Genomic DNA, 27,969 nt, shown 5'->3' with positions numbered 1-27,969 from the left:
CCCAAAGCTTGCCTACTCTTCTACTACTCACTCAAAAGTGTGTACTTTTTCCTTCACCAAAAGAGTACATACTTTAAGGGCGTAGTACAAGTAGGCACATTGAGTCACAGGGTATGATTCAGACCAACGCGAAAAGACCAACAAGTGGGTGGGCAAAATGCTAATGTTTCATGTTGACGTTAATATGAAACGGCTTGGGATTCGTTTTAAAAACGACTCGTTTCAATGATTCAGAGTCGACTCTTTCTTTTCAGAGACAATAACTTTATACACGGTGCACTTTAAGATTTAAAACTTTACAGGATGTTTTCATTGACTTAGAGCTGTTACACGCTGCATGAAAGGTCATTTTCAAAAAATCCATAGTAGGGGCACTTTAATGTCATTACTAATAATGAAAATCAGACCAAAAAAAAAAAAAAAGTATTTCAGCCATGTAATCCACAAAACATATGTCCACAAAACAGAAAAGACACCTCTCAGATGTCCAATCCCACAAGAAGGTACAATCTTTTCAAATAATGTCAATTAACTTGAGGTATTAAATTATATGTAACTAGCTTTTTAAATATCGATGATAACAAAGATCTCTGGTTTCTCTGTGTCATGCACTTGCATAGCAGAGTAGGTGATTGCTTTCACTTCTGTTCCCTGTAAAACAGAAAAATAAAAGCATTACAATCTTTGCAGTCTGATGCCTGTTTAAATGAAAGTGTGTGTAATTTATGCACCAAAGGGAATCAATTAACGTCTTGTGAAGCAAAACGCTGGGAGTCTGTAATAAATCCACGATTAAAACATTTATAGCTTTATACCATTGCTTCCAGCTGCAATACGTGTCCTCTATAGAAATATAGAAGAATGTATAGAAATATGCATAGAAAAATTCAGAGCAAGCAGTGTTTAACAGCACCTCTAAACAAATATGTCGGTACATTTTGATGCGAGACAACAACAGGATGGACCTTCTTTTACTAGAGGAAGCATTATTGATTATAGACTGGTATTTTGGCCAGAAGTGACGGCTTAAAGTAAATGTGTGTTTTTTTTTTTTTTTTTTTACAAACAAAAACAGCTTTTCACTTCACAAGATATTAACTGATGTACTGGAGTGGTGTGGATTATTGTATCAGCTGTTTGGACTCTCATTCTGAAGGCACCCATTCACTGCAGAGGATCTGTTGGTGAGCAAGCGATGTAATGCTAAATTTCTCCAAATCTGTTCAGGAGAATACAAACTCAACTACATCTTGTATGGCCTGAGTGATGAGTAAATGTTCTGCCAATTTTCATTTCTGGGTTTAAGCAGGCCGGGCCAGACATAACAGCGCTCCAGTGTTATGAATCTGGGGCAGGATTATGCGGTTGCTTAAATATTGATCCTTTTATTCACCACTGATTCCTATCACATTTACTTGCTCTGGATAAAGGGATCTGCTAAGATTAATAAATGAAGCATGTGTTCACAAACACTTTCAAATATGTGATAATGTGGAGCAGCTGTAACAACAAATAGTAATCTGCAGTGGAATAGTTTAGAATAGAACGATTCATAATGATTTTTATTATATGTGAAAGCAACTGCACTGAAGAAGTTTAATATTCCAGTAACAATATTTATATACATTTGGAGAGCAAGTCAGACAACACTGTAAAAAAACATCCTGAAACTGAGAAACCTTTGTCCTTGTCTATCTGCAAAAATGAAATCGTGCATCATGATCCTTAGTCTAGCCACACACCATTATTATAAGATTACTTACTAGGATTGTGCTGCATGGGAAAGGAATTACGGAGGGATGTGTTCCCCAGACGAATATTGAAGGATGTTAAAAGACTATAACACGAGGTAATATTCACAGTACGATCATAAAGTGAAGAAAAAGCACTGTATAACAGTATTTATGTCACATATAATATACAAAAGCTAGTATGAACATTTTTAACTACTTGAATGAGGAAAAGCAGAAATCTTCAAGATTTGAAGAAACTGAATCTGACATTAATCGCATTATAAATTTGACTTAAATCAAGCAAAAAAATTATTTTTCAGGCTAGTCCATGCATATGCACTACAAACAGATTTCTCTCATTCATTTTTATATCATTGAACCATCTCTTCCCAATTATAGTCAATTTCTGTACTGTAATTCAATGCTGCAGAAATAAAAACCAAATGATCAATCAAATGTTCAACCATACATTGCAACAGTGCTCACATTTACTCTAGGTTTACCTAGAAGAGAGTGATAAGGTGCTCTTCATCTATGTTTTCTATTTTCAATGCAAGTTCTTGAACACAATCTGGGTTTCAGTGCATTTTCTCATTCTGTTAGCAGAGGGCACTATGATTGTGAAATCCTAATAACTTTACTACTGATGTAATTGAATAAGACTGAAGTTTAAATGCTGCATGAAAGTGTGAACGTATACTAAAATGAAATGGACTAATGTGATTGGGATGTTTTTATCAGCTGTTTGGACTATCATTATGAGTCTGACGGCACCCATTCACTGCAGAGGATCCACTATATGAGTAAGTCATATAATGCTACGTTTCACTAAATCTGTTCCCATGAAGAAAGAATTGCATTTACATCTCAAATTAGATGTCAAATTTCAGGAAATTTTCTTTAAGCCAGACATACAAGATGAGTGTGTCAGTACTATGTGTTGGCTTAAACAGTGGTAGTCTGTTATTCATATGCATTTTTATTGCACTACAAGGCAATTGGTTCAAACCTCAAGTTTGCACAACAACACCATCTACAGCAATTATGGTTTCATGCTTGCTCCCTTTTGCTTGTCTTGGACTGATTATAGATTATAGTGCTATATTAGGAATTTCATAATCTTAACTCCCCTATGATTTAACCTAGGAAGCTGATATTTGATATGCCAACTTCTGTTGTTGTAAATAACATTCACCGCATAAAATCCCCCATGGATTTCCTTGTTAGTTTATAGATCTGGCAAAGAGATGTGCTACTGTTTAACTAGACTCAACTAAACTCAGTTATGTGTAAAGCAAATAAGCCACAGATGTGTTTAAATACAGAGTACAGCTCTGGTAGTCTCTGCCACTGACAGATGGGAACGTACCTGCGGATGCTTATTTATGTTGAACTCTTCACCCCACCTACAAAAAATTAAATAAATAAAAAATGACTGTAATCTGAAAGAAACATGTGCAACAGTCACACAACATGAAGGAATTGTACATTCAGAATAATTTGAAAACCAGAGGGAATCAAGGCCCCGTCCGGAATGTCTCAAAATGCTTCTGTTCAATTTAAATGCAGGGATTAATTTAAAGGGATAGTTCACCCAAAAATAAAAATCACCTCAATTAATACACACCTTCTGCTGGACACGATGTTTTGAAGAATGTGGGTAACTAAACAGTTGGTCCCCAATGACGTTTTATATATATATATATATAAAAAATAATATAAGGATAGTATGGTCCCCATTATGACGTATATATATATATATATATATATATATATATATATATATATATATAAAAGCAGTTTTTAAGAGTACCATACACTGAAGCTTTAGTGCAATGGAAAGGGTCCATAGATCTTAAAGGTTCTTCATGGAACTGAAGATGATAATAAAGAACCTCAATTTTTTTAAAGTGTATGAAAAAAAGTCAATGGGGACCAGAAACTGTTTGGTTATCCACATTCTTCAAAATATCTTGTTCCTTATTCATTTCCAAAGAAACAGTTCTGCACTGACATGAGGATACGCAAACGTAATTTATATTTGTAGTTCTCGAAAGCCAGACTGTAAAAATCCCTTATTGCAGACTGTTTAAACACCACAAAACAAAAAGCCAGACTTATGCCAGGAATGTGGGGCCTCTTTCTGAGCAGAGGAAAGCAAGCAGTAAACATTGTTTATGCTATTTAGAGGAAAGTCACAATGAAAGTCTTTTTTATAAGCACAGAACTGAAAGTTGACCCTGAATACGATGACAGTCATTTTATTTGAGCTATTTCTCAGTCACGGCCTATATTTTTGATGCATTTTCTAATACATGAATACCTAAAGCATAACTGGTAAAGCAAAACTGGTTTCATAGTATCTGAACCAATAGGGTTTAACACAGTTATAGACTACAGACTACACCAAATGATGGCTGGAAGCTGTTGGTAGATGCTGTAAAAACACCAATCTAGAGCCAAAGAATGATAAACCTAAACTGCTTGATTGTTATACTGTTGATAAATTTCAGCTATATTATCACCCAGCAATATATCAAAATATAACTATGTTTATAACTATGTCTAACTTTATTCGCATGCATACAATATATTATTTACGTATAGGACAATAGACACTACATAGCAAATCTCAAATGTTTCATTGCTTGTGCTGTCGCAGACTGTAAACTATCGCCCAGCTATAAGGCATGAAGATAATAAGAAATTCTAAATGTTAATATTAAAAAATATTTTTCCATTGACTGACAGCCAGTCAAAAGCATTGGTGTATTCTGGAAAAATTTTGTAAAGCTCATATAAATGGCAAATATTTATAAATGCCAAATATATAGGTGCATCTCAATAAATAAGAATGTTGTGGAAAAGTTCATTTATTTCTGTAATTAAACTCAAATTGTGAAACTCGTGTATTAAATAAATTCAGTGCACACAGACTGAAGTAGTTTAAGTCTTTGGTTCTTTTAATTGTGATGTTTTTGGCTCACATTTAACAAAAACCCACCAATTCTCAACAAATTAGAATACTTCATAAGACCAATAAAAAAAAACATTTTTAGTGAATTGTTGGCCTTCTGGAAAGTATGTTCATTTGCTGTACATGTACTCAATACTTGGTAGGGGCTCCTTTAGCTTTAATTAATGCCTCAATTCGGCGTGGCATGGAGGTGATCAGTTTGTTGCACTGCTGAGGTGGTATGGAAGCCCAGGTTTCTTTGACAGTGGCCTTCAGCTCATCTGCATTTTTTTTGGTCTCTTGTTTCTCATTTTCCTCTTGACAATACCTCATAGATTCTCTCTGGGGTTCAGGTCTGGTGAGTTTGCTGACCAGTCAAGGCACACCAACACCATGGTCATTTAACCAACTTTTTTGGTGCTTTTGGCAGTGTGAGCAGGTGCCAAATCCTGCTGGAAAATGAAATCAGCATCTTCAAAAAGCTGGTCAGCAGAAGGAAGCATGAAGTGCTCCAAAATTTCTTGGTAAATGGGTGCAGTGACTTTGGTTTTCAAAAAAACACAATGTACCAACACCAGCAGATGACATTGCACCCCAAATCATCACAGACTGTGGAAACTTTACACTGGACTTCAAGCAACTTGGGCTATGAGCTTCTCCACCCTTCCTCCAGACTCTAGGACCTTGCTTTCCAAATAAAATACAAAAATTGCTCTCATCTGAAAAGAGGACTTTGGACCGCTGGGCAACAGTCCAGTTCTTCTTCTCCTTAGCCCAAGTAAGAAGTATCTGACGTTGTCTGTGGTTCAGGAGTGGCTTAACAAGAGGAATACAACAACTGTAGCCAAATTCCTTGACACGTCTGTGTGTGGTGGCTCTTGATGCCTTGGCCCCAGCCTCAGTCCATTCCTTCTGAAGTTCACTCAAATTCTTGAATTTATTTTGCTTGACAATCCTCATAAGGCTGTGGTTCTCTCGGTTGGTTGTGCATGTTTTTCTTCCACACTTTTTCCTTCCACTCAGCTTTCTGTTAACATTCTTGGATACAGCACTCTGTGAACAGCCAGCTTCTTTGGCAATGAATTTTTGTGGTTTACCCCTCCTTGTGAAGGGTGTCAATGATTGTCTTCTGGACAACTGTCAGATCAGCAGTCTTCCCCATGATTGTGTAGCCTAGTGAACCAAACTGAGAGACCAATTTGAAGGCTCAGGAAACCTCTGCAGGTGTTTTGAGTTGATTAGCTGATTGGCATGTCACCATATTCCAATTTGTTGAGAGAGTTAATTGGTGGGTTTTTGTTAAATGTGAGCCAAAATCATCACAATTAAAAGAACCAAAGATTTAAACTACTTCAGTCTGTGTGCACTGAATTTATTTAATACACGAGTTTCACAGTTTGAGTTGAATTACTGAAATAAATGAACTTTTCCACAACATTCTAATTTATTGAGATGCACCTATATATATTTTTAAATACATTATTAGTGGGTTTACAACAAGTATTTGTTTGATAGGAAACATGTGTTAGACCAGATGTCACTCATGTGTGAGTTAAATATGGTTTACAACAAATTGTAATTTTGTTTTTTATGTGAGAGATTTATCCTTTGATGAAATTTTAAGCATCAGAATGATTTCCAGTGAAAAAGACTTTCGGTGTGATTCAAATTCGTGACGTAATTGGAGTGAAAACAGCTGAAACTCATGCTAAACATCCAAGGAGTTCATTCAGGTTCAGACACAAAAGGCTAATGTGTTCGTGTTTTTGGCTGAGCATCTGTGGAAGCTCTGTGTGTGTTTAATGACAAACACTTAGGAAAGAGGCTTTCGGTATTCCGGTGCTTTGTTTTCCAGTCAGAACTCACCCTATCGAGCGAATTTTCCAGCGCATTCGGTCTATGTTCAAAACCTTCACTTCCTGCAAAACAAAAGACAAGCTTGTTGGAAAACTGAAAAGACTGAGGTCACAAGAAATCTAAAATCAAAGTGTGCACATTACCCTGGGAATGAAGAAGATATCAGCGCTGAATTTAAATAGCCAGTCACCCAGGAAATGAAAAAGGAGTGACTCCATATCATCTCCTGAAACAACAAAGATAAAGTCACCATCTGGCATGACTTGTAGTTTTCAATTTATTCCCTTTTCTGTCACACAGTGCCTTTGAAACTGTTTTAAAGCCCCTACTGTAATCTAATACACCAGTGCTCCTGCATAATCTTTTGTGATATAATGGGGAAAAAATGACATTTATTTAGTTACTCGTGACAAGACGTGGTTCTCGAGCTTTCTGAATCCACAGCCCTCCTTTATATAACACAAACTCAAAATATGACTTCAGGGTTTGTTTTCTGTTTTTTTAAGGGGGGGGGGGTAGTCTATGTTAAAACTGTTTGGTTAAGACTATTTTTAAATACTTATTTGGGCACTTCTAGAAGTTTGTCTGGTTGAAAACCACTGTTCTAAAGTTATTTTCAAGGTGGCAATTCAAGCAATTAATGCTGGAGTCAATAATATTACCAGTAAAGTTAAATTGTAAAAAAAAAATCTCTTTAATTTTAATGTCTTTTTTTGTTGCTGTCTGATCTTTATAACTCTTGCAATATATTTTGGTCACATGAAGTCATGTAATAGCTTTCAAACTCAATTTTAATGTCTGCCACACCCAACATTTTACCCTTTAGTCAATTTAATATTCTCAGTGGTATAATTTTGTTAGCAAAGGCCCACTCTTGCTCAGAGAATGAAAATTCCTTCTAATTGCACTTGTGGGTTTGACGCTATTTGTAATTATTTAATTTTTGTAAATAGAATCTACCACTATTTTGCACAAATAGCGTTTACTTTTTTTTTTTTTAAGTCCATACATGCAGTACACAGTCTTGCATAAACAAATTCATGCTACTTATATGGTGCAATTGTATCCTCCATGAAGCTTGTAACTGCATGTGAAAAAGTGTCCTTTTCTTTCTTCTTTTGTGGAGGAAAGCAAGTCATACTAGTTTGCAGCAGTAATTGATGACAGAATCTACTTCATTTCTGTAATTATATTATTTCTGGACTGTATAGTCAACTAGCAACCTTTAAAATTAGGTCTGACCTCAAAGATATTTATATCTTATATTAAAGATATATTACAGTTGCTTACAGGCTATCTGTAGCTGGTACAAAACGTCCTGTAAAAACTTTAGTGTATGGCTGGGTATCACCATGCACCACACGATACCATACACTTTATCATAAATAAACTAAATCATAAGTGGTTAACCACTAAAATCGTGCTGAACGATAGAAACAGATGAAACAGGCTATGATCAGAAAGAATAACATTAAAATATGATAAAGTGTGATAGAAACAATTTAAGCCCGACTAAACAAGAAAGGCAAGCACTTTTCAGTCAAGTTAATGTTAACATATCCTTTAATCTGCACTGTTTTGTCCTCTGTGGCACATATTTATTTTACAATTTTATATAAATGGACATTTTTATCATCATTAAAGTGCACTCTTGGGTTGCCATGTCCTGTCATTGTAAGCGTGCTTGGACTTGCTGTTTGGTTATGGCTCATAAAGCGATCAGAGTTATTAATGTGGGCAGATATTTTAGTATTATTCAATATTTTGATCCCATTTTGATTTATTATGTTTTTTTTTTCTTTGGCAACACAAATGAGTGAAGGTTTATATTCCCGTGATTATCTTGCAGGTAACATATATATTTAATACGTGTTTCGGTTGTAGAATACGATCGTCACTTCTGTAAATGAATAAATGAATGAACTGTGTCTTGTTACTGTCCCACCTTCTGATAAGTATGGACAGTTAACTACCGAATTTAGCTGTGTGTATGTGGAGTCAAATATAGTAGACGCTAGTATTTCCAGGTGGTCTGAAAAGAAAGGGTTGAATATACTGTCCCACCTTCTGATTCTACCTCTACAGTGTCAGTGGGTTCAACAGTTTCTGTGTCCGACATGTAGCCAAACATCCCCATTGCACACTGTTCAAACGCCTCTTCCAGAGAATCGCCCCATGAATGAATCCTAAAGTGAAAAACACAACAGCGATGCTTTAAACAACAGTGCTTTAAAGTTATATTGTAAATACACATTTTTTTTTTCAGTCTTGCCCTCTTCTTCCACTGAACTAAATATAATTCCTCACCCAAACATACACCAAATGTTGAGAATATATATATTTTTTTTTTTAACATTTGATTTAAGTAACAGTGCCCTAGTCACAAGCATATACTTACTGGACATCTGCAGTATGGTCGAGATCTGAAACAGAAAACCAAATATTAGTTTAAGTGATGACATGATGCTGATTCACACTCGAATCTAAAACCTACATAAATATAAACGTGGAACACTGTGAGAAAATGTTCTAATGTTATTATAAATGTGTGGGCGTTTTGACCAGCAGGTGTATTTCGAGCGCTTCAAATCAGTTTATATAAAGTTCCGAAAAGCAGTGATTTTTATTTTTATTTTTATTACAACTCCATGATTTGCCAATCATCTCAAAATGAGACGCATGTAATGAAACGATTTAGAAATAATAATAATAAAAAAAATAATACGTTACGTGCTGACGTAAACATCTTGGAGCGTCGTATCACGTGACTCAATTAATTTTCATGAACCTTAACCATATCAGAAATTGTACGCTACCTTCAACCGTTAATAGTGCGTTTCTGTAACGTTCGTGCTTTTTTAAATATATATATAACTGCAATGTGAGAAAAGTGTGTATTGCATACTTTTAGCACATTTAAGTCTAGTTTAAGCAGGGTTTGTGTGTGTTCGTCACTGGATATACATGACATGCGAAATAGACATTGAATTCGATTCCACTTACACTCGTATTTCTTGTTGATGGGAGGATACTTTGATTTGATAGCCTTCTGAGCTTCTGTGAGATCAAGTTCGCGGTCATTCATTGTTCTATTTTGATTGATTTTAATGCTCTGTAGGTGTTATTTCCGTGAAAACATGGTAGTGTGAAAGCGGAAACAGTCTGCTGGCTCCTGGATACATTTTCATAATAAAAGTCCCATTCCTTATTTAACTAAAAGCGTATTTGCAAGTTTCAGATATATGTTTCTTTTTCTGTGTTTGTTGTTTAATGTCACAGTCATGTGCAAGGTTAGTGACATTGATTCCCTTGAGCTGTAAATAAATTGTATTATTTTTTTAATTGCTGTTTTTAATTTTGTCCTGTTTATACCCAGAGTTGTCATTCACTCACACTTAAAACGCTTGCAGTACAGACAGGGATTTTATACTGTGTTTAATATTAATCAATGTCCCATTGTAATGTGCCACTCCACTTTAATATCCCAGACCTTAAAACACTGGAAGACATACAATTCTTTGGAGTTATCTGAAGTGGTGTTAACCTAAATAAAATTAAAAACTGATTAGATGGATCGTTTCATGTTGGCATGCATGCATGCACAGGATTTGCCGGAAACAGCCATTTAGTAAGTTGTCTGTTCCATTTATCAAGTTAATCTGACTCGCTTCAGTAATGAAGATAAATATCAAAGTTTTCATTGCCCTATAGCTGAACTCACAGATGAAATAACAAGCAACGGACTGAGACAAATAAACTCTTGGCATCAGTTCTGTTAATCACTGCAGGAATGTAAGGAAGCAAGAATCTTCCTTTGTGGAGTCACATGGAAGTAATTTGTGGACGTTCAAGCCAGCTCAACATCTGACATTATTCAAAAAATCTGTTTGCTCATTTCTTACTTTTAATACATTTATACCGGCAGTCTTAAGAAGCTTCCACATGTTTTATTTCAGAACAAGAACACTTCCAATGCCCTCCTCTTCTAGTGTACAGTAAATACACAATCATAGTGCTCTTAGAACTTGTGCTTCTGCTCTGGTATTTATGATACAAGCAATGTCTGCGTTTGGTGTCTGAGAGGTGAGGGTCTCATCAATGTCAGGAATGCAGTAACAGCGTTCCACAATATTAACTCTAATGTTTGAGAGATTCACTCAGAATATTTTTGCATCGCTTTGGATAAATGTTTCTGCTAAATGCATAAATGCAAATGCAGAATATCACTTGATTATGTTGATTAAGGACACAGTAGCATCTTTTTCAGTTTATGAAAACAAGATACATTATTTACATCAAAGTCAGGGTTGATATTCCATGTTTTGTCTTTGAAAACACAAGTAGTTCTTTATTTATTTACTAAAAAGCTTCACTTGGCATTGCTCCCATACTGACACAGATGAACAATACAAAAACATCAGATCAAATGACCAGAACTAACTGTTGTTTTGCCAAATGGTGTTATTTTGCCAAGAAAAAAAGTAGCTCTCCAAAGTAGCTGGCAACTAGGCTTTTCCTAAAGGCAGGAGGGGGCAGCACTGTCTATTTTTGGTCATGCTATCTAACAGTAGATAAAGAAGAAGCATGCACGTGAAAGTTTTAAATGGAGTCGAAGATGTTCAGTTCATTGGAACAGTGAACATAGATTCTTTGCAAGTAAGTCCTTTATCATTAGATTTTAAAACGGTTAACCAGTAGTTTTTAATAGGTTTAAAGTTCAAAACTATAAGGAGGTGAAAGTGAGTTGACAAACGACTGATAGTTTAGGCTAAATGGGAGAAACGAAGCATTTCAGAACTCTGAATCATTTGATTCGTCGCAAAATGATTCACTGTTTCGAAGCGGCATCTGCTGATTCAGTATTCAATTCACTTATATGTATGGTATGCTACAACGTTTACTATTTCGTGAAACTATCATAGTTAATTGAGCCCAAGTGTCACCTACAGGCCTGTTATGTGAAGTGTAGGCGGGCGAAATGGTGACGTGAAAGGACTTTATTATATTTCCATTTTTGATAATTATACAGTATTAAAGTGTCTCATCAAGCCTTGATCAAAAATACAGAAAAAATGTAATATTGTGAAATATTATTGCAATTTAAAATAATGTTTTTCTATTTTAATATACTTTTAAATATAATTTATTTCTGTGACGTAAAGCTGAATTTTTAGCATCGTTACTGAAGTCTTCAGTGTCACTTGATTTATTATCAATATTGGAAACATTTGTGCTGCTTTATATATTTATTTTTGTAACCTGTGATACTTTTGGAGGGTTCATTGATAAATGAAAATTTAAAAAAAAAGAACAGCATTTATTCAAAATAGTGATTTTTTTTTAACAATATCAATATTTACTACCACTGTTTCTATCAATTTAACAAATCCTTGCTTAATTAAAAACGAATTTATTTAAAATAAATAAATAAATAAAAATACTGACCTCAAGCTTTTGAGCGGTAGTGTATATTGTTACAAAGTTATATTTTAAATAAATGCTGTGCTTTTTTCAACTATTTATTAATCAAAGAATCCTGAAAAGGTATCACAGGTTTCCAATGTTGATAATAAATCAGCATTGCATAAAATGTATTTTAAAATAAAATTTGATCAAATAAATGCAGGCTTGATGACCATAAGTGACTTCTTGCAAAAATATAAAATAGTAGCCTATCCAAACTTTTGACCCCTCTCGCTCTCTCTCTCTCTCTCTCGCTCTCTCTCTATATATAAATATTTGAAATTTGTTTTTTGTTTTTTTACATTTCCCCTATTTTACATTTGAGCCCTTGCCCCTGAGGAACTCAAAAGTCCCTGCTGATCAAAATAGTGCAAATGCAAAGACAAATTCCCAAACATGTATCAATGACATTTACATACATATTGTGTGTAATCTGTTAAACGCATTCTAAATGCCTAAATATCATTAAATATAAAGGTGTGTGTTTTGCGTTTCTATGCAGGGCTTGCCAAACTACATCAAAAAGAAGCAAATAAACAGTTCTCTTCTTTTATAATACATGCATATTATGCATTAAAATTCAGTAAAGTATTTAATAAAGAACCTACATTATAAAACTGACCAGAGATGAATTAAATGACATGTTTGGCTTTACCAGATCAACTACAAAACTATAATATTGTGAAATATTATTACAACTAAAATTTATTCCATGTGATGACGAAGCTGAATTTTCAGCATCATTACTCCAGTCTTTAGTGTCACATGATCCTTTAGAAATCATTCTAATATGCTGAATCGTTCTAATATCAAGAAAATGTTTTTTTTTTTTTTTAAAGAACTAAATCAACTTTTATGACGTGTTTTTGCAATTAATTTTAAGTGAACGACTGAACAATCAAATGTCTTGAATCTTTTGTCTCAATGAAGGCTCATGCAGACGTTCTCCTTTCCTCATTGTTATATATTTATGTGTGTGTGTGTGTGTGTGTGTGTGTGTGTGTGTGTGTGTGTGTGTGTATACAGTCATGGTCAGAATTATTTTGTCACCTTTGCTAAATATGATCAAAGAAGGCTCTGAAAATAAATCTGCATTGTCAATCATTTTGATCTTTTATTGAAAAAAATCACATAAATCTAACCTTTCATTGGAGAATAAAAATTTTAAATGGGGGGAAAATATCATTATGACATAAATGTTTTTCTCTAATACACATTTGACACAATTAACTGTACGCTTTTATTCACTGTTTTTGAAACCTCCATTTGGCATAATAACAGGGGAAAAAAAAAGAATATATATTAATTCATATGTATATATAGAGGTAAGACGTTTTTTGTAGTTGGTTACCAGGTTTGCACACATCTCAGGAGGGAGTTTGGTCCACTCCTCTTTACAGATCCTCTCTAAATCATAAAAGGTTTCCTGGCTGTCATTTGGCAACTCAAAGTTTCAGCTCCCTCCACAGATTTTCTATAGGATTGAGGTCTGGAGACTGGCTTGGGCCCTCCATGACCTTAATGTGATTCTTCTTGAGCCACTCCTTTGTTGCCTTGGCGGTATGTTTAGGGTCATTCTCATGCTGGAAGACCCATCCATGACCCATCTTCAGTGTTCTGCCTGGGGCAAGGAGGTTCTAGTCCAAGATTTTACAGCACATGGCCCCGTCCATTTGCCCCTAAATGCGATGAAGTTCTCCCATACCCTTAGCAGAAAAACAGCCCCAAAGTATAATGTTTCCGCCTCTGTGCTTGACTGTAATGATGGTGTTCTTAGGGTCATAGTCAGCATCTCTCTTCCTCCAAAACACGGCGAGTTGAGTTAATGACAAAGAGCTCAATTTTGGTCTCGTCTGACCAAAGAACTTTTCCCCAAGCCTTGTCTGAATCATTACATGTTCTTTGGCAAACTTTAAACAGGCCTGTACATGTGCCTTCTTGGTGACCTTGTGTGCGCTGCAGGATTTCCATTGCGGTGTAGTGTGTTACCAATGGTTTGCTTGGTGACTCACATTTCACTGCTGGTTATATATGCACTATATAATCGTGACTGTTTCGAATTAATATTCTTGCATCCTAAAACAGGTTCTATCCTTGGTTCACTGACTTCCATCTGTTGACTCTTTCCTGTTGTTTGCTTGTAATAGCACTAATGAATAATATGTTTCTCAATTCCTCTTATTGAACATGCTTCCTGTGCAACAGGCCAAGTGTGGTGTAAGTGTCTGTATAAATTATAGGCTTATTGTAGTATTAATTTATGGGAAATTTGGGTTTTAAGCATAATACTGTTGAGGAATAAATCTCAATATTTACATGTCTATTCAATCTGTTTCCATAGTTGATGGACTTGCATCCTGTCTGTATCGACATGAAGCCTGCGATCGAAAAGTCTTTTCTTGGAGATCCAAGGTCTGGATCGAATAAGGAGGGAGTTGAAACTTTGGTGCTGAGCAAACTGGAGGAATCAGGTGTGCTTTTTTGTCAACGGCTGAAATATAGAGTAAAAAGTATTCAGGTGCCGGATGAAAGTCCTTTGGATATTAAAACAGAAGCTGAACCTTTCATCTCCCAGCCCTTAAACTGCAGTAAGACTTCTGTTAAAAAAGTCAGCAGTGAGCCTCCTATTAAAAAACACATCTGTAAGCTGTGTGGCATGGAGTATCGCCAGAACATAAGCCTGGTGCGTCACATGCGGATACACACAGGTGAGGCACCACATGTCTGTGAACTCTGTGGAAGGGGTTTCCGTCGTAAAGACTGGCTTCAGCTGCACAGCAGCGTCCACACGGGCAAGAAACGAAAGCCTGCAAAGAGCTTCAGTTGCGACGAGTGTGGGAAGAAGTTTACTGGCTTCACTGCACTCCAGAGTCATCTGTACAAACACAGGGGAGAGAGGCCCTTCGTCTGTGTGCACTGCCATAAGACCTTCTACAGTCAGACCAATCTTAAACGGCATCAGGTCGATTCTCATTCTGACAACAAACCGTTCTGCTGCCCTGTGTGTGGAAGCAGATTCTCACGCCTGTTCTCGCTCCAGAAACACACACGGACTCACACAAGAGAGAGGCCTTTCTCCTGTCCAGACTGTGGAAAGACTTTCAGTCATAAATACTCCATGAATATGCATCGGAAACGCCACTCAGTTAAAAGTTGATGGATTTTTCTTCTGAATCTTCTACCTGTTTAGTGCAAAATAAAACCTTTTTAAAACCTTTCACCTTTTCATCACTGTTTTTCTTATTTGATAAAATTTTACAAGGCATGCCCAGATATCTGTTTTTAGTATCTGGAATGTGGAATGTGGAAACTGTGGTTTGTAGGCATGAAAGTTTTATTTTAGGTAAATAGGCTGCTTCCAGCAGCTTCAGAGCACATTCCCCTATATTTCCAGAACATTTGGTTCCCAAGAAAATAACTAAATAGAAATATTAGAAGAGCGTTCTGTGTTTGCATATAACCTGTTCTATATGAATCTGATAAATTTCCATCATTACCCGGGGTGTATTCCAGAAAGCACAGTTAACTTACCGTCAGCTAAACCCTGAACTTTCGGTTGATTAACCCCAAACCTTGCTTACTCCAGGTATGTGGTTCTGAAGTTCATTCAGCTCAGAGTATGTTCCTGGTTAAGACTCGAGACATTCTCAACAGAGCGATGAATCGACGAGCCATGCTGTTTCTTTCTTCTTCTGTTCAATGGTCATTTACATGCTTAGTGCATATCGCCACGTAACTGATGGTTGTGCAATAATTTTTTCCCCGTTTAATCTTTAATCCTTGAGAATATGAATTATATTGTTTGTTTGATGGTAATTATTAAGTCATATCAGATATGTATTTTGATTTAGAATTTAGACATTACAGAAAATGCGGATCCATGTGTGAGATGATAATATAAAATGTAATAAATAAATATATATAATATAATAAATTAAACATTACCTTGTCACAGTGTTTCATAATTTATACAGATAACTGTTATATATGCCAATAAAAAATAATAATAACCATATTAAAATAATATATTACCTTATTTATTTCTTATTTTAGCCCTTCATCATTAACATACCATACAAATATATATATATATATATATATATATATATATATATATATATATATATATATACATATTGTAATATTATATAATGTTGTGCGCTATCGGTCATGCTCATCAGGGCTCATCAGTAGATCACACGTGTGCTGAAGTGAACTAACAGGTTATCTTCATAGAGCAAGTTAATATGGTTACTTACAAACCCTGAAAGTAACTTCGGATTTTGGAACTGAAACCTGAGGTTATCCGCTCGCTTATTCTCAAACATACCCGGGTATGTCACATAACCTGCTTTTTGGAATACCGCCCAGAATTCAGTTAATACACTTCATATATAAAGTTATGTTTTGCTTTTGCAACAGTGTTCCAGAATTTTAGGTTTACTGAGCAATACATCAAGCAACTTTTCGATAACAGAGGGGGCAGCACTGGTGGTCAGTCTTGAAGTGAAGTGAAGATGCACGTTTCCAGTGTTGCCAACTTAACAATTTTGTTGCTAGATTTAGCAACTTTTCAGACTACCCTAGCAACTTTTATTTAAAAAAGCACCTAACAACAAATTTAGCCTTTTTTTAAAAAGTTTTTGGCAACTTTAAGCAACTTTTGTAAAGTGACTCAAATGATAAAAATGGCACATTTTTTCATCTAAATTACACAAAAAGAGGAAACCATTGAACAGCTAACCAGCCAAGCAGCACATCAACCTGTAGAGAGCTGGAGAAAGATGAAACTAAAATAAAGATCAAATAAAGTTGCTAGTTCCAATTGGTCAATACTAAATGCACATTTATGATACAGCACGTAATTAGCTTGTAAATATAATTGTTGTTCAGTTAGGTACACTGTAAGGAAAAAATATGTGGAAAAACTGAAAAGGTACTAGTCATTTTATACTAGTCATAGTAACCCTGTAAACTTAAAACACAAAATGCAATGTGGAATTTCAAATACAGTTAAAACACCTGTGAAAAAAGTATTGTTCCTTCATACAAACAGTACATTGTGTCCTATTTTTACAGACTTTTGTGTAGCACACTTACGACAAGTTCACTTCTTAAAAACTATAATTGTTCAGAATGTGCAGTTTTACTAGTTAACAAGAAAATACATAAAATGTGTGACTGGTCAATACTTCAATGTTGTAAAAAAAAAAAATCGACCATAAAGATGTGCTATTATGTTATTAAAATATTTTATGTTTATAATATTTTTATGTACTGATGAGATTTGTCATGGGTATGCAATGACGTCATCACGCAATGACATCACAACGTCATTTAGCAACTTGTAACAAAAAATCCAGCAGTCTTTATCAACTTCCCCTGAAAATTAGTTGTCAACACTGCACGCTTCTGGCACAGTCTCAGAGAGAATATCCCTCTGAACAGCAACATTGCAAGTAAGTGTTTTCATTATAATTTTCAAAACTAGTTTGTAACCTTTAAAGTAGCTACAAATGGGTTAACAAACAATATTGCTATTTAAGTTAAAAATTATATGCATGTAAAAGGGAAAGTATGGCTGGGTTGGCAATGTTCTAATCGAAAATCGATATTCTGTGCTGTTTTCTGGTGATGTGTGAAACAAAATCTCAGCTTTTAAATGTTGTCAGTTTTATTATACAATTAATATGCTGTGACAGATCGCTTCAGTAAAATCAAATGGCGCGTGAACATCATCTCTTCCTGTTTCTTAGTTACAGCGCAGTTGTAAAACAGCTTGTAAACAATGTCAGATAGCCTATCCCTTATGAAAATTAACCATGGTTTTACTACAAATAAAAAAAAAACATAGTTAGCCCACTATAGTTAAACCATGGTAACCACAAATTAACCACGGTTTCGCCACACTTACCATAGTTTAACCATGGTATTAGTAGCAAAACTGTGGTTATACAAGTGGTTATCAATATGAAAAAAAAAAAAAAACATAGCCTACTCATACAAACATACCGTACAACCATAAGTGACATTTTTTTGTAAAAAGAAAAAAAAAGTGTCTCCATTAAGGCTCTTGTAAACAATTTTTCTTCTCAATTTATTTAATTTATATTCTTGCATCTTTGAGTTACAACTGAATAATTCTGAGTTTTCTTCTCAGGTCAATCTGTTAGGCTACACTATCTTGGTGATTGCATCGATATGGAGCCTAATACTGAAAAGGAGCATTTATCAGAGTCTCCTGTTAAAAAAAAATTCAGATGCAAGCTGTGCGGCAAGGAGTTCGGTCGTCACACACATCTGGTGCATCACGAGCGAATACACACAGGTGATGAGCCATTCATCTGCAGTCTCTGCGGGAGGGGTTTCCGTTGTGCAGACTGGCTGAAAATGCACAGTAACGTACACACTGGTGAGAAACGAAAGAACTTGAAGAACTACGTTTGCAATGAGTGTGGGAAGACGTTTCCCGGCTCCACCTCGCTCCAGAGTCATCTGTATAAACACAGAGGCGAGCGGCCGTTCGCCTGCACGCACTGCGACAAGAAGTTCTTCAGTCAGACCAATCTGAATCGCCACCACAAGGATTCTCACTCTGGAAAACGCTTCTGCTGCTCCGTGTGTGGAAGCGGATTCTCACGCCTCACGACGCTGCAGAAACACATGCGGATTCACACGGGAGAGAGGCCGTTCTCCTGTCCTGAATGTGCAAAGACTTTCCCTTATGAATACACCTTGAAAATGCATCTTAAACTGCACGCAGCCAAAAAATAATGTGATGAACATTTATGATGTCTGATTTATTTTGTTTGTTTTTAGCCATGTCCCTCTCATTGACGATGCACGTGACTTCACATTCCTTTATTAATAGTTTTTTTTCTCAGTTGCATACATAAAGTCCAAATAAATCATGCTTAAAACTTCTAAAATAAAGTTGTAGGCTAAGTATTGGCCTTTTCCATGAATTTGTTTGATTTTTTTTTTTTTTTTTTTTTTTTTTGCAGAATATTAAACTTTTGATGTGTCGTTCTTACATTATTTCCCCCACAGGCTTCTTTCAAGGGTAAAGGTTTGATTTTGGCATTGGTGGTGACATAAAGGCAAACAACAGACATACAGGTGCTGGTCATATAATTAGAATATCATCAAAAAGTTGATTTATTTCCCTAATTCCATTCAAAAAGTGAAACTTGTATATTATATTCATTCATTATACACAGACTGATATATTTAAAATGTTTATTTCTCTTAATTTTGATGATTATAACTGACAACTAAGGAAAATCCCAAATTCAGTATTTTAGAAAATTAGAATATTACTTAAGACCAATACAAAGAAAGGATTTTTAGAAATCTTGGCCAACTGAAAAGTATGAACATAAAGTATGAGCATGTACAGCACACAATACTTAGTTGGGGCTCCTTTGCCTGAATTACTGCAGCAATGCGGCGTGGCATGGAGTCGATCAGTCTGTGGCACTGCTCAGGTGTTATGAGAGCCCAGGTTGCTCTGATAGTGGCCTTCAGCTCTTCTGCATTCTTGGGTCTGGCATATCGCATCTTCCTCTTCACAATAGCCCATAGATTTTCCTATGGGGTTAAGGTCAGGCGAGTTTGCTGGCCAATTAAGAACAGGGATACCATGGTCCTTAAACCAGGTACTGTGTGCAGGTGCCAAGTCCTGTTGGAAAATGAAATCTGCATCTCCGTAAAGTTGGTCAGCAGCAGGAAGCATGAAGTGCTCTAAAACTACCTGGGATACGGCTGCGTTGACCTTGGACCTCAGATAACACAGTGGACCAACACCAGCAGATGACATGGGACCGCAAACCATCACTGACTGTGGAAACTTTACACTGGACCTCAAGCAACGTGAATTGTGTGCCTCTCCTCTCTTCCTCCAGACTCTGGGACCCTGATTTCCAAAGAAATGCAAAATTTACTTTCATCAGAAAACATAAATTTGGACCACTCAGCAGCAGTCCAGTCCTTTTTGAAGCGAGACGCTTCTGACACTGTCTGTTGTTCAAGAGTGGCTGGACACAAGGAATGCGACAGCTGAAACCCATGTCTTGCATACGTCTGTGCATAGTGGTTCTTGAAGCACTGACTCCAGCTGCAGTCCACACTTTGGGGATCTCCCCCACATTTTTGAATGGGTTTTGTTTCACAATCCTCTCCAGGGTGCGGTTATCCCTATTGCTTGTACACTTTTTTATATAAATCAACAGAGCTCTGTGAACAGCCAGCCTCTTTTGCAATGACATTTTGTGTCTTGCCCTCTTTGTGCAAGGTGTCAATGGTTGTCTTTTGGACAACTGTCAAGTTTCACTTTTTGAATGGAATTAGTGAAATAAATCAACTTTTTGATGATATTCTAATTATATGACCAGCACCTGTATAGGCTAATAGTTTGATCAAAATTATTGCTAGGGACAATTTAGAAATCGTTGGATATTGGTAGGGACGTATGTAGTGTCCCTACTAAATTCTATGCCCTTGAAAATCATAAAAGCGATGTCCGACTTTGGATTATAGTTTTGCTACACTAACCATAGTTTAATCATGGTATTTGTTGTAAACCGTGAAAAAAAAAAAAAAAAAAAAAAAAAAAATCATGGTCACTAAAAAAAACCTTCTATAAAATGCATGAGAATGAAATACTTGAATGCTATGAGAAATTCTTGCAACACATCCATTTTTAACTTTAAGATTGGATGAAAAAGCAACAGTTGTGAAAGTTTAGTTTTATGAATTTCATGCTTTGTAATCAACCACAAAGATGTTACATGTGGGTGAAAGAGTGTTTTGCAGCCATGAGCAGAGATGACACAGCTGAAGGAAATCGAGTCTTCCAGAGACTGGAATCAACAGAAAGATTGAATCTTACTGGAGGAATTTATGATGGTGTTAGAAATCCCCAAAAAGTAGTAAAATCTGAGGATTAAAGCAATCTCCGATATTGCTGTTTAGAGATTGGTAACAGAGGTTTGTATTAATTGCTTTGTATTGAAACCAAAAAAAAAAAAAAAAAAGTATTTTTATTGTTATGATTGTCTCCTGTGAGACTACATATATCCACAAACTAAGCCTCCAAATTGAACAACCACAAGGCAGTCTTATACGTCATTCCTGAAGAATTTCAACCTGTGGGCGAGTTAGGAATGTTTTTTTTTTGTTTGTTTGTTTTTTTTTTTTACCTTTATTTAACCAGGAAAGTCCCATTGAGGTTAAAAAACCTCTTTTTCAAGGGAGTCCTGGCCAAGAGGCAGCAAAAACACAGTCAATTACATTTATGAAAGTTATACAATACAAATAATTAAAAACATTTACAATTTAAACAGGTCATTTCAGGTTCTCTCAATCTGGACTTAAAAGCATTTAAGGAAATAAGTTCAGATAATTTCAAGTCTTTTTGCAAAAAGTTCCATGCAGAAGGAGCTGAGTAGACAAAAGCCCTTTTTCCCAGTTCTGTACGGGCAAATGGAACAATGAGCAGCAAGTGATCATTTGATCGCAATGAATAAGAACTACTAACACTTCTCCATGTGATTAAACTACAGATGTAGGATGGCAAAAGACCAAGCATGGCCTTATAGATAAAAGTATGCCAGTGCCCTGATCTCCTGTTGGACAACGATGGCCATCCCACTCAGGAATATAATTCACAATGATGGGTCAAGTTTTTACAATTCGTAATAAATCTCAGAGACGCATGATAAACAGTGTCAATCTTATACAGACATTGTGCTGAAGTGGTCCTATACACCAGGTCTCCATAATCTAAGACAGATAAAAATGTTGCAGTGACTAGCTGCTTTTTTTGCTTTAAAAGAAAAACAAAATTTATTTCGAAAGAAAAAGGACAGTTTAAGTTTGAGTTTCTTCACAAGGTTGTCTATATGAGGCTTAAAAGTGAGAGCATCATCAAGCCAGATACCAAGGTACTTATAAGAATGAACCACCTCTATGACACTTCCAGTCAAAGTAGTGAACACAGGAGGAGGAGCTTGAGAAACCTTCTTAGTATTTCTAAACAGCATCAGTTTGGTCTTATCAGCATTGAGAACCAGTTTAAGCTGCATAAGCATACTTTGAACCACATCAAAAGCTTTCTGCAAAGACTCAACCGCTTTAGCTGGGGACGATCCAAAACAATAAATAATCGTGTCATCAGCATAGAAATGCATATTAGCATCCGACACATTGTGGGCCTAGTTCATTTATATACATAATAAACAAGAGAGGTCCTAATATTGAGCCTTGTGGCACCCCCTTGTGACCTTCACTAATGCAGAACATAGACCATCACATTTAATGCACTGAGTCCTGTCACTCAGATAATTCATGAACCAGGAAACTACACAATCAGACAATCCCAGACAAAGAAGACTTTGCTTTAAAACAGCATGGTCCACTGTGTCAAAAGCTTTCGACAGATCAAGAAAAAGTGATGCACAGAATTGCTTTCTATCAAGAGCGACAAGAATGTCATTAATTACTTTTGTAACAGCAGTGATGGTACTGTGCTTTTTCCCGAAGCCTGACTGCAGTTTAGAAAGGAGTTAATTTGAGTATAAAAACTCTTTTATTTGGTCTGAAACAAGGGATTCTAAAATTTTTGACAAAACACACAAATTAGATATAGGCCGATAGTTAGTTAAAACTGCTGGATCACCTCCTTTAAACAAGGGAGTAACAAAAGCTGACTTCCAATCTGATGGTATTTCATTGTTTTGAATTGACAGATTAAAAAGAATTGTAAGGGGCTCTGCAACAAAATCAGCCGCCTTTTTCAAAAAGTAAGGCTCTATTAAATCTGGTCCAGGAGGTTTTCTGTGATCTAACGCTTTAAGAGCTCCATGCACCTGCTGCACAGTAAAAGAAACAAAATTAAAAGGCTCTCCAGAAAACACTGAGGAGTATGTGCATGGAGTGACAGTGACTACTCCTGTCGACTCGGACAGAGAACCAACTGATACAAAATGCTAATTAAAAGCAATTTAAGACATCAACTCTGTCGTAGACTGGGAGAGAGTTTTTTAAGACAAATTTTGGGAGGGCTTCATTACTTTTATTCACAGAAAGAGACTTGATGACTTTCCAAAATTTCTGTGGATTATTGAGGTTTTCACTTGTGACTGATAAATAATATTCTGATTTAGCCTTTTTGATAAGAGAGGTACATTTATTTCTTAGTTGTCTGAAAATGGACCAGTCAGTGGCAGAATCACCATTTCTAGCTTTAGCCCATGCCACATTTCGCCGATGGATAATGTCTGACAACTCTGGAGAAAACCAAGGGTTTTCCCGTCCCTTCACTCTGTGCTTGGTTTAGGCTAGACAAAACAAGATATTTTGAAAAATGCTGGGATCTGAACAGTTGATGAGCACTATTGACTTCCATAGTATTTTTTTTTTCCTTCAATGGAACTCAGTGGTGCTCATCAACTGTTCGGATCCCAACATTTTCCAAAATATCTTATTTTGTGTTCCACAGAAGAAAGAAACTCATACGGGTTTGTAACAAGTGGTGAGTGAGTAAATGATGAAATTATGAAAGTGAACTACTCCTTTAACACGTTTATGGAAACCCACACACTGAGAAACACGGTTTCGCCCTCTGCAGGAATGAATCTGAAATTACAGCATCTCAGTTATTTTATCGCCCCTCCCACAGTTGCGTCAGACTGCTGACGCTATGCGCAATGACCACGCCCCCTGTACTATCTTTCCGCCGAAGTGTCAGCCGCCAAGTGACCATCAAGCCGAAACGCACCTAAAAATGGCCGAGCAAGGGCTGACGAATGAAGCAGCTGCCGCTGCGTGTAAAGAGGGGAACCCCATCACTAAAGTAAGACGCTGCACGTGAGTCCAGAACTAGGGCGAGACCTGTCAATCAAACCCGAAGATCGTCGCTCATTTCCCTATTATCCTTTATAACTCTAACTACTGCAGGCAAACTTTGCGATTCATAGCATCTCTTTTACATCGATGTTACTTTACAGTGATTTATCTGCATCTCTGGGTCTCTGTTAGTTTCTCAGCTGAGTTTGTAGAGATTATATAATGTGTAAGTGCTGTATTGCTGAGTCATATGCATATGAAAATCAATACAGACTTGATTCTGTTTTCTGATGTAAGTTACTAGAATGAACTTTGACATTTTACACAGATGAAATGTTGACTTCTGACTCCTCCAGTGTCACAGACAGCAGTGCCTACATAGAAATATTACTATAAGAACCCTAACAAACAAAACCTGGTGATATTAGGAAATATTAACACTCTTGGAAAAGCCATGTCATAAATAATCTTAACATAATTTGTGCAATTTTAACCAAAGAGATGCTGTTAAATAACATCAATATCAGAGAGTTGTTAATAATCATAATTTGTAACAGCACATAGTTCAGAGCAGAACTGCTAGAGATTACAGCATGACATCTTTTGAATAATCTGAATATTGCATAACTTGAATTCTATTAATAATGTTAAATATTGTAACTCAAATGTTAGAGACCATTAATAAAACTCTTTATAAAATGCCCCCACCGTCCATAATGGTCTCAGGCCTTTGGATGCCACTGTTTTATCATTTTTCATCACCTTATTAGTTTTATTCTAAGTGAAAGTTATTTGTGCCACTGCTGTAGGACTTCATGATGCAGCAGACGATGCTGCGGGTTAAGGATCCGGTTAAATCCCTGGATTTCTACACACGCATATTGGGAATGACGTGAGAGAACTTTTTCTCTACTAGAAATGGGAATTCAGTCTTGATATGATTCACTTCAGTTTTAGTCTAATTTTTTTGTAATATCAAAATGTGCTGTTCTTTCTAGGCTGTTACAGAAGTTTGATTTCCCCCCCATGCGATTCTCCCTGTATTTTCTGGGTTATGAGGATAAGAAAGAGATCCCTGGAGATGTGAAGGAGAGGACAGCCTGGACGTTTTCCCGTCGAGCCACTATAGAGCTCACACAGTAAGTGTGTGTGTGTGTGCGCTGTAAGGAACATTTAAAACCTTTCTTGTCTTTAGATATCAGCCGTTTAAAAATCCATACAATTTGAGCAATAATCTTCTGCATAGAGTAAAAAAAAGCATTTATCGTGCTAAACGTAATATATGCCAGGTTCTGAATTATGTCAGTGTAGATCCTGAACATCTAAACATAAGTTCAAAGTAAAAGGCAGTTTTATGTGCAATTCTTTATTTCTTATGTGTTTTATCTTACCAGTAACTGGGGCTCAGAGACTGATGACAGCCAGTCTTACCACAGCGGCAACTCAGACCCAAGAGGCTTTGGTAAATATAACATGCATGACACCATTTCTATCTGTCATAGTCAGGCTGGACATAAAAATAAAAATATGTGTGTGTGTGTGTATATATATATATATATATATATATATAATAAAAAATATACACAAAAATATATATATATATATATTATATACACACACATATATAGAGAGAGAGTGTACAGTAGATAGTATATCTCAGATATGTCATTAAGATATATCTCTATATTTATGTACTTTGATCTTTGTGCACTAAAGTAGCTTAAAAGATTATTTTTATTCATTCATAGAAACCATAATTTTGTCTAAACAGCAATAAAATTCAAACATTTAAATATAAACACTAAGACACACTAAATGTCCTGAATATTTGATCTATATTTGAGTTAAAATTGTCAGGGCATATTTTCCAAATTTCAGTATATAGTTCACTGTATCAGTATATAGTACTAAACAGCAGTATTTACTTACATATATTTTAACTAGAGGTTTTATTGCACTAAAAATTTCAGTGAACATTTTTGATCAGTAATGCACACACTATTCAAATTCACATTTATTTCCTCTGCCATTTTGGCTACTGAAGTTTAAATCAGAGATGCAAATAAAGCTGTTTTAACACTCCCATACTTGTGGCTCACAAAACAAAAGAAGGATTGTGAAACCCAAGTCAGTAGGAAATGCAATGGCCAAATAAAATGTGACATTCATGATGTTGCATTATTTTATATTTTACATTATAAATTCTTCATGCATTGTTTTATGTTGCTAGCAAAATCATTGCAAATATGTGAAATTATAGTTCTAGATAAAAGTGTAATGTAATATCTCTGTATAACATTATTAACCTAAAATATGAAAAACATATATATCATATATTATATATTATATATCATAGGCCATATTGGAATTGCTGTACCGGATGTCTATGCTGCCTGCAAGCTGTTTGAAGAGAATGGAGTGACCTTTGTAAAAAAGCCTGATGATGGTAATTTCTTTTAAATCATCCTATATGATTATTTTAGATACATGATATTTCTCCACCTGCAACAAACTATTTTAGTGCCACAGAATTTGCAAATTTTGGATGTTTATATTTGCATGTTACTGTGACTGTGTTCTCAATACCATACTAACATACTACTCTTACTATTTATGCATCATATAGCATATGTACTCAGCACAGTATGCACATTTTCTGTATACATGCAATACAAAACCCCTTTTTTAAAGGGATACTCCACCCTAAAATGAAATTTTTGTCATTAATCACTTACCCCCATGTCATTCCAAACCCGTAAATGCTTCGTTCGTCTTGGGAACACAATTTAAGATATTTTGGATGAAAACTGACAGTCTATGTGACTGTCCCGTAGACTGCCAAGTAAATAACAGTGTCAAGGTCCATAAAGGGTATGAAAGTCGTGGTCAGAATACTCCATTTATCATCAGATATGCAATCTGGGTTATATGAAGCAACGGGAGCACTTTTTGTAAGAGAAGAATACAAAAATAACGACTTTATTCAACAATTGCTTTGTCAACAGTCTCCTCTGTGTCTCTCCATATCACCGTATGCTGCATATGCTCTTCTGTATCATCCGCGCCACAAGGATGTGCTGTTTTCTTTTAAATCAAAGCCAAATACATGTAGAAACAGCGCATCCTTGTGGCACGGATGATACAGAAAAGCATACACAGCATACGGTGATGGACCTTTTATGGACCTTGACACTGTTATTTACTTGGCAGTCTATAGGACAGTCTCAAGCCTCCATCCAAAATATCTTAAATTGTGTTCCGGAGACGAGCGGAGCTTTTACGGGTTTGGAACGACATGGGGACAAGTGATTATTGACTAAATTTTTATTTTGGGGTGGAGTATCCCTTTAAATAAATTAAATTTGATTAAAAATGCAAAATAACACTCTTTGATCTCCAAAGACTGAATGTTTCTGAAATAAAATTATAGGAATGCTTACTGGTGATTTATTTTATATGTATTTATTACTTGCAGGTAAAATGAAGGGCCTGGCCTTTATTCAGGATCCTGATGGTTACTGGATTGAGATTCTCAGCCCCAACAACATGGTGTCCATCACTTCTTAAAGACTGTTGTTATGCTGTGACCTTATCAGAACACTAGTTGTGAAAATCAAGGACAGTTGGGTGATTGCAGAAAGGGGGATTGCTCTGTGGACAGCATGGAAAGCTGTGCACTATGAAGACTGACAATCTTTGTGTGTTAGACATCTGGTCAGCTGAATATAAAATATAACAATATAATTTGACATTTACTTTTTGAAATAATGCAGTCCTCCACAGAATCTAACCCTAAGTTTACAATAATAATAGTAAAATAAAATATTTTTGAATTTTTGCAGTCATTCTAACCTTAAAACCCTACCTTTATTTGTTCAAATAAAGCAATGCAAGTATTTTTGTGTCACTCTTTCGTTGACTGTTTGAAGAAGCCTGTAGTACATTTGTTTCAGGATACAATATCAGTATGTACCCTGTTAAAAAGACACTTAGATTTGTATGAGTTAAATTTAAAGGAAATGCAGCTGCAAACATACTTTGCACGTTTGAACGTGTCTGAACACGTGGTTTACACTGAACCAGGTTTAAAGGGTTAGTCCACCCAAAAATGAA

The 27,969-nt window shown here is 35.8% G+C and overlaps 4 protein-coding genes across 6 annotated transcripts; 3 read left to right on the top strand and 1 right to left on the bottom strand.

The window, feature by feature from the left end:
* Positions 1-171: 171 nt before the first annotated feature.
* LOC109095559 (protein archease-like) lies at positions 172-9,723 on the bottom strand. Its single transcript, XM_042737490.1, has 7 exons — positions 9,550-9,723; positions 8,945-8,969; positions 8,611-8,732; positions 6,690-6,772; positions 6,556-6,608; positions 3,103-3,139; positions 172-651 (listed from the first exon to the last, which is right to left on the bottom strand). The coding sequence occupies exons 1-7, from the start codon at positions 9,629-9,631 to the stop codon at positions 565-567; spliced, it is 489 nt and encodes a 162-aa protein (XP_042593424.1). The 5' UTR covers positions 9,632-9,723; the 3' UTR covers positions 172-564.
* Positions 9,724-9,963: 240 nt separating this feature from the next.
* LOC109062133 (gastrula zinc finger protein XlCGF8.2DB-like) lies at positions 9,964-15,227 on the top strand. Of its 3 annotated transcripts, none has more exons than XM_042737489.1 (2): positions 9,964-10,174; positions 14,351-15,227. In XM_042737489.1, exons 1-2 carry the CDS (start codon positions 10,136-10,138, stop codon positions 15,164-15,166), a joined length of 855 nt encoding a protein of 284 aa, XP_042593423.1. In that variant the 5' UTR covers positions 9,964-10,135; the 3' UTR covers positions 15,167-15,227. The 3 variants fall into 3 exon arrangements, with proteins under 3 accessions (XP_042593423.1, XP_042593422.1, XP_018934767.1); XM_042737488.1 differs by lacking the exon at positions 9,964-10,174 and adding an exon at positions 11,087-11,202; XM_019079222.2 differs by lacking the exon at positions 9,964-10,174 and adding an exon at positions 14,055-14,226.
* Positions 15,228-17,362: 2,135 nt separating this feature from the next.
* LOC109062134 (gastrula zinc finger protein XlCGF67.1) lies at positions 17,363-18,961 on the top strand. Its single transcript, XM_042736159.1, has 2 exons — positions 17,363-17,468; positions 18,170-18,961. The coding sequence occupies exon 2, from the start codon at positions 18,211-18,213 to the stop codon at positions 18,781-18,783; it is 573 nt and encodes a 190-aa protein (XP_042592093.1). The 5' UTR covers positions 17,363-17,468; positions 18,170-18,210; the 3' UTR covers positions 18,784-18,961.
* Positions 18,962-23,707: 4,746 nt separating this feature from the next.
* LOC122139474 (lactoylglutathione lyase-like) lies at positions 23,708-27,752 on the top strand. Its single transcript, XM_042737487.1, has 6 exons — positions 23,708-23,863; positions 24,666-24,748; positions 24,855-24,995; positions 25,251-25,318; positions 26,213-26,302; positions 27,332-27,752. Exons 1-6 carry the CDS (start codon positions 23,711-23,713, stop codon positions 27,421-27,423), a joined length of 627 nt encoding a protein of 208 aa, XP_042593421.1. The 5' UTR covers positions 23,708-23,710; the 3' UTR covers positions 27,424-27,752.
* Positions 27,753-27,969: the final 217 nt, after the last annotated feature.

The sequence above is a fragment of the Cyprinus carpio genome, chromosome B13 (genome assembly GCF_018340385.1).
Source record: "Cyprinus carpio isolate SPL01 chromosome B13, ASM1834038v1, whole genome shotgun sequence".
Lineage (NCBI taxonomy): Eukaryota > Metazoa > Chordata > Actinopteri > Cypriniformes > Cyprinidae > Cyprinus > Cyprinus carpio.
Note: the sequence above shows the minus strand (reverse complement) of the source record. Positions and strands in the feature narration are given on the sequence as shown.

Coding starts and splice junctions, on each gene's coding strand:
- LOC109095559 (XM_042737490.1), bottom strand. CDS start 9,631: ATGAATGACCGCGAACTTGATCTCACAGAAGCTCAGAAGGCTATCAAA. Junction 8,970..9,549: donor CATCAACAAGAAATACGAGT/GTAAGTGGAATC, acceptor TTTCTGTTTCAG/ATCTCGACCATACTGCAGAT. Junction 8,733..8,944: donor GACCATACTGCAGATGTCCA/GTAAGTATATGC, acceptor TTTTCACTTTAG/GATTCATTCATGGGGCGATT.
- LOC109062133 (XM_042737488.1), top strand. CDS start 11,131: ATGCACGTGAAAGTTTTAAATGGAGTCGAAGATGTTCAGTTCATTGGA. Junction 11,203..14,350: donor TGAACATAGATTCTTTGCAA/GTAAGTCCTTTA, acceptor CTGTTTCCATAG/TTGATGGACTTGCATCCTGT.
- LOC122139474 (XM_042737487.1), top strand. CDS start 23,711: ATGCGCAATGACCACGCCCCCTGTACTATCTTTCCGCCGAAGTGTCAG. Junction 24,749..24,854: donor ACACGCATATTGGGAATGAC/GTGAGAGAACTT, acceptor TGTTCTTTCTAG/GCTGTTACAGAAGTTTGATT. Junction 25,319..26,212: donor CTCAGACCCAAGAGGCTTTG/GTAAATATAACA, acceptor TATATATCATAG/GCCATATTGGAATTGCTGTA.
- LOC109062134 (XM_042736159.1), top strand. CDS start 18,211: ATGGAGCCTAATACTGAAAAGGAGCATTTATCAGAGTCTCCTGTTAAA.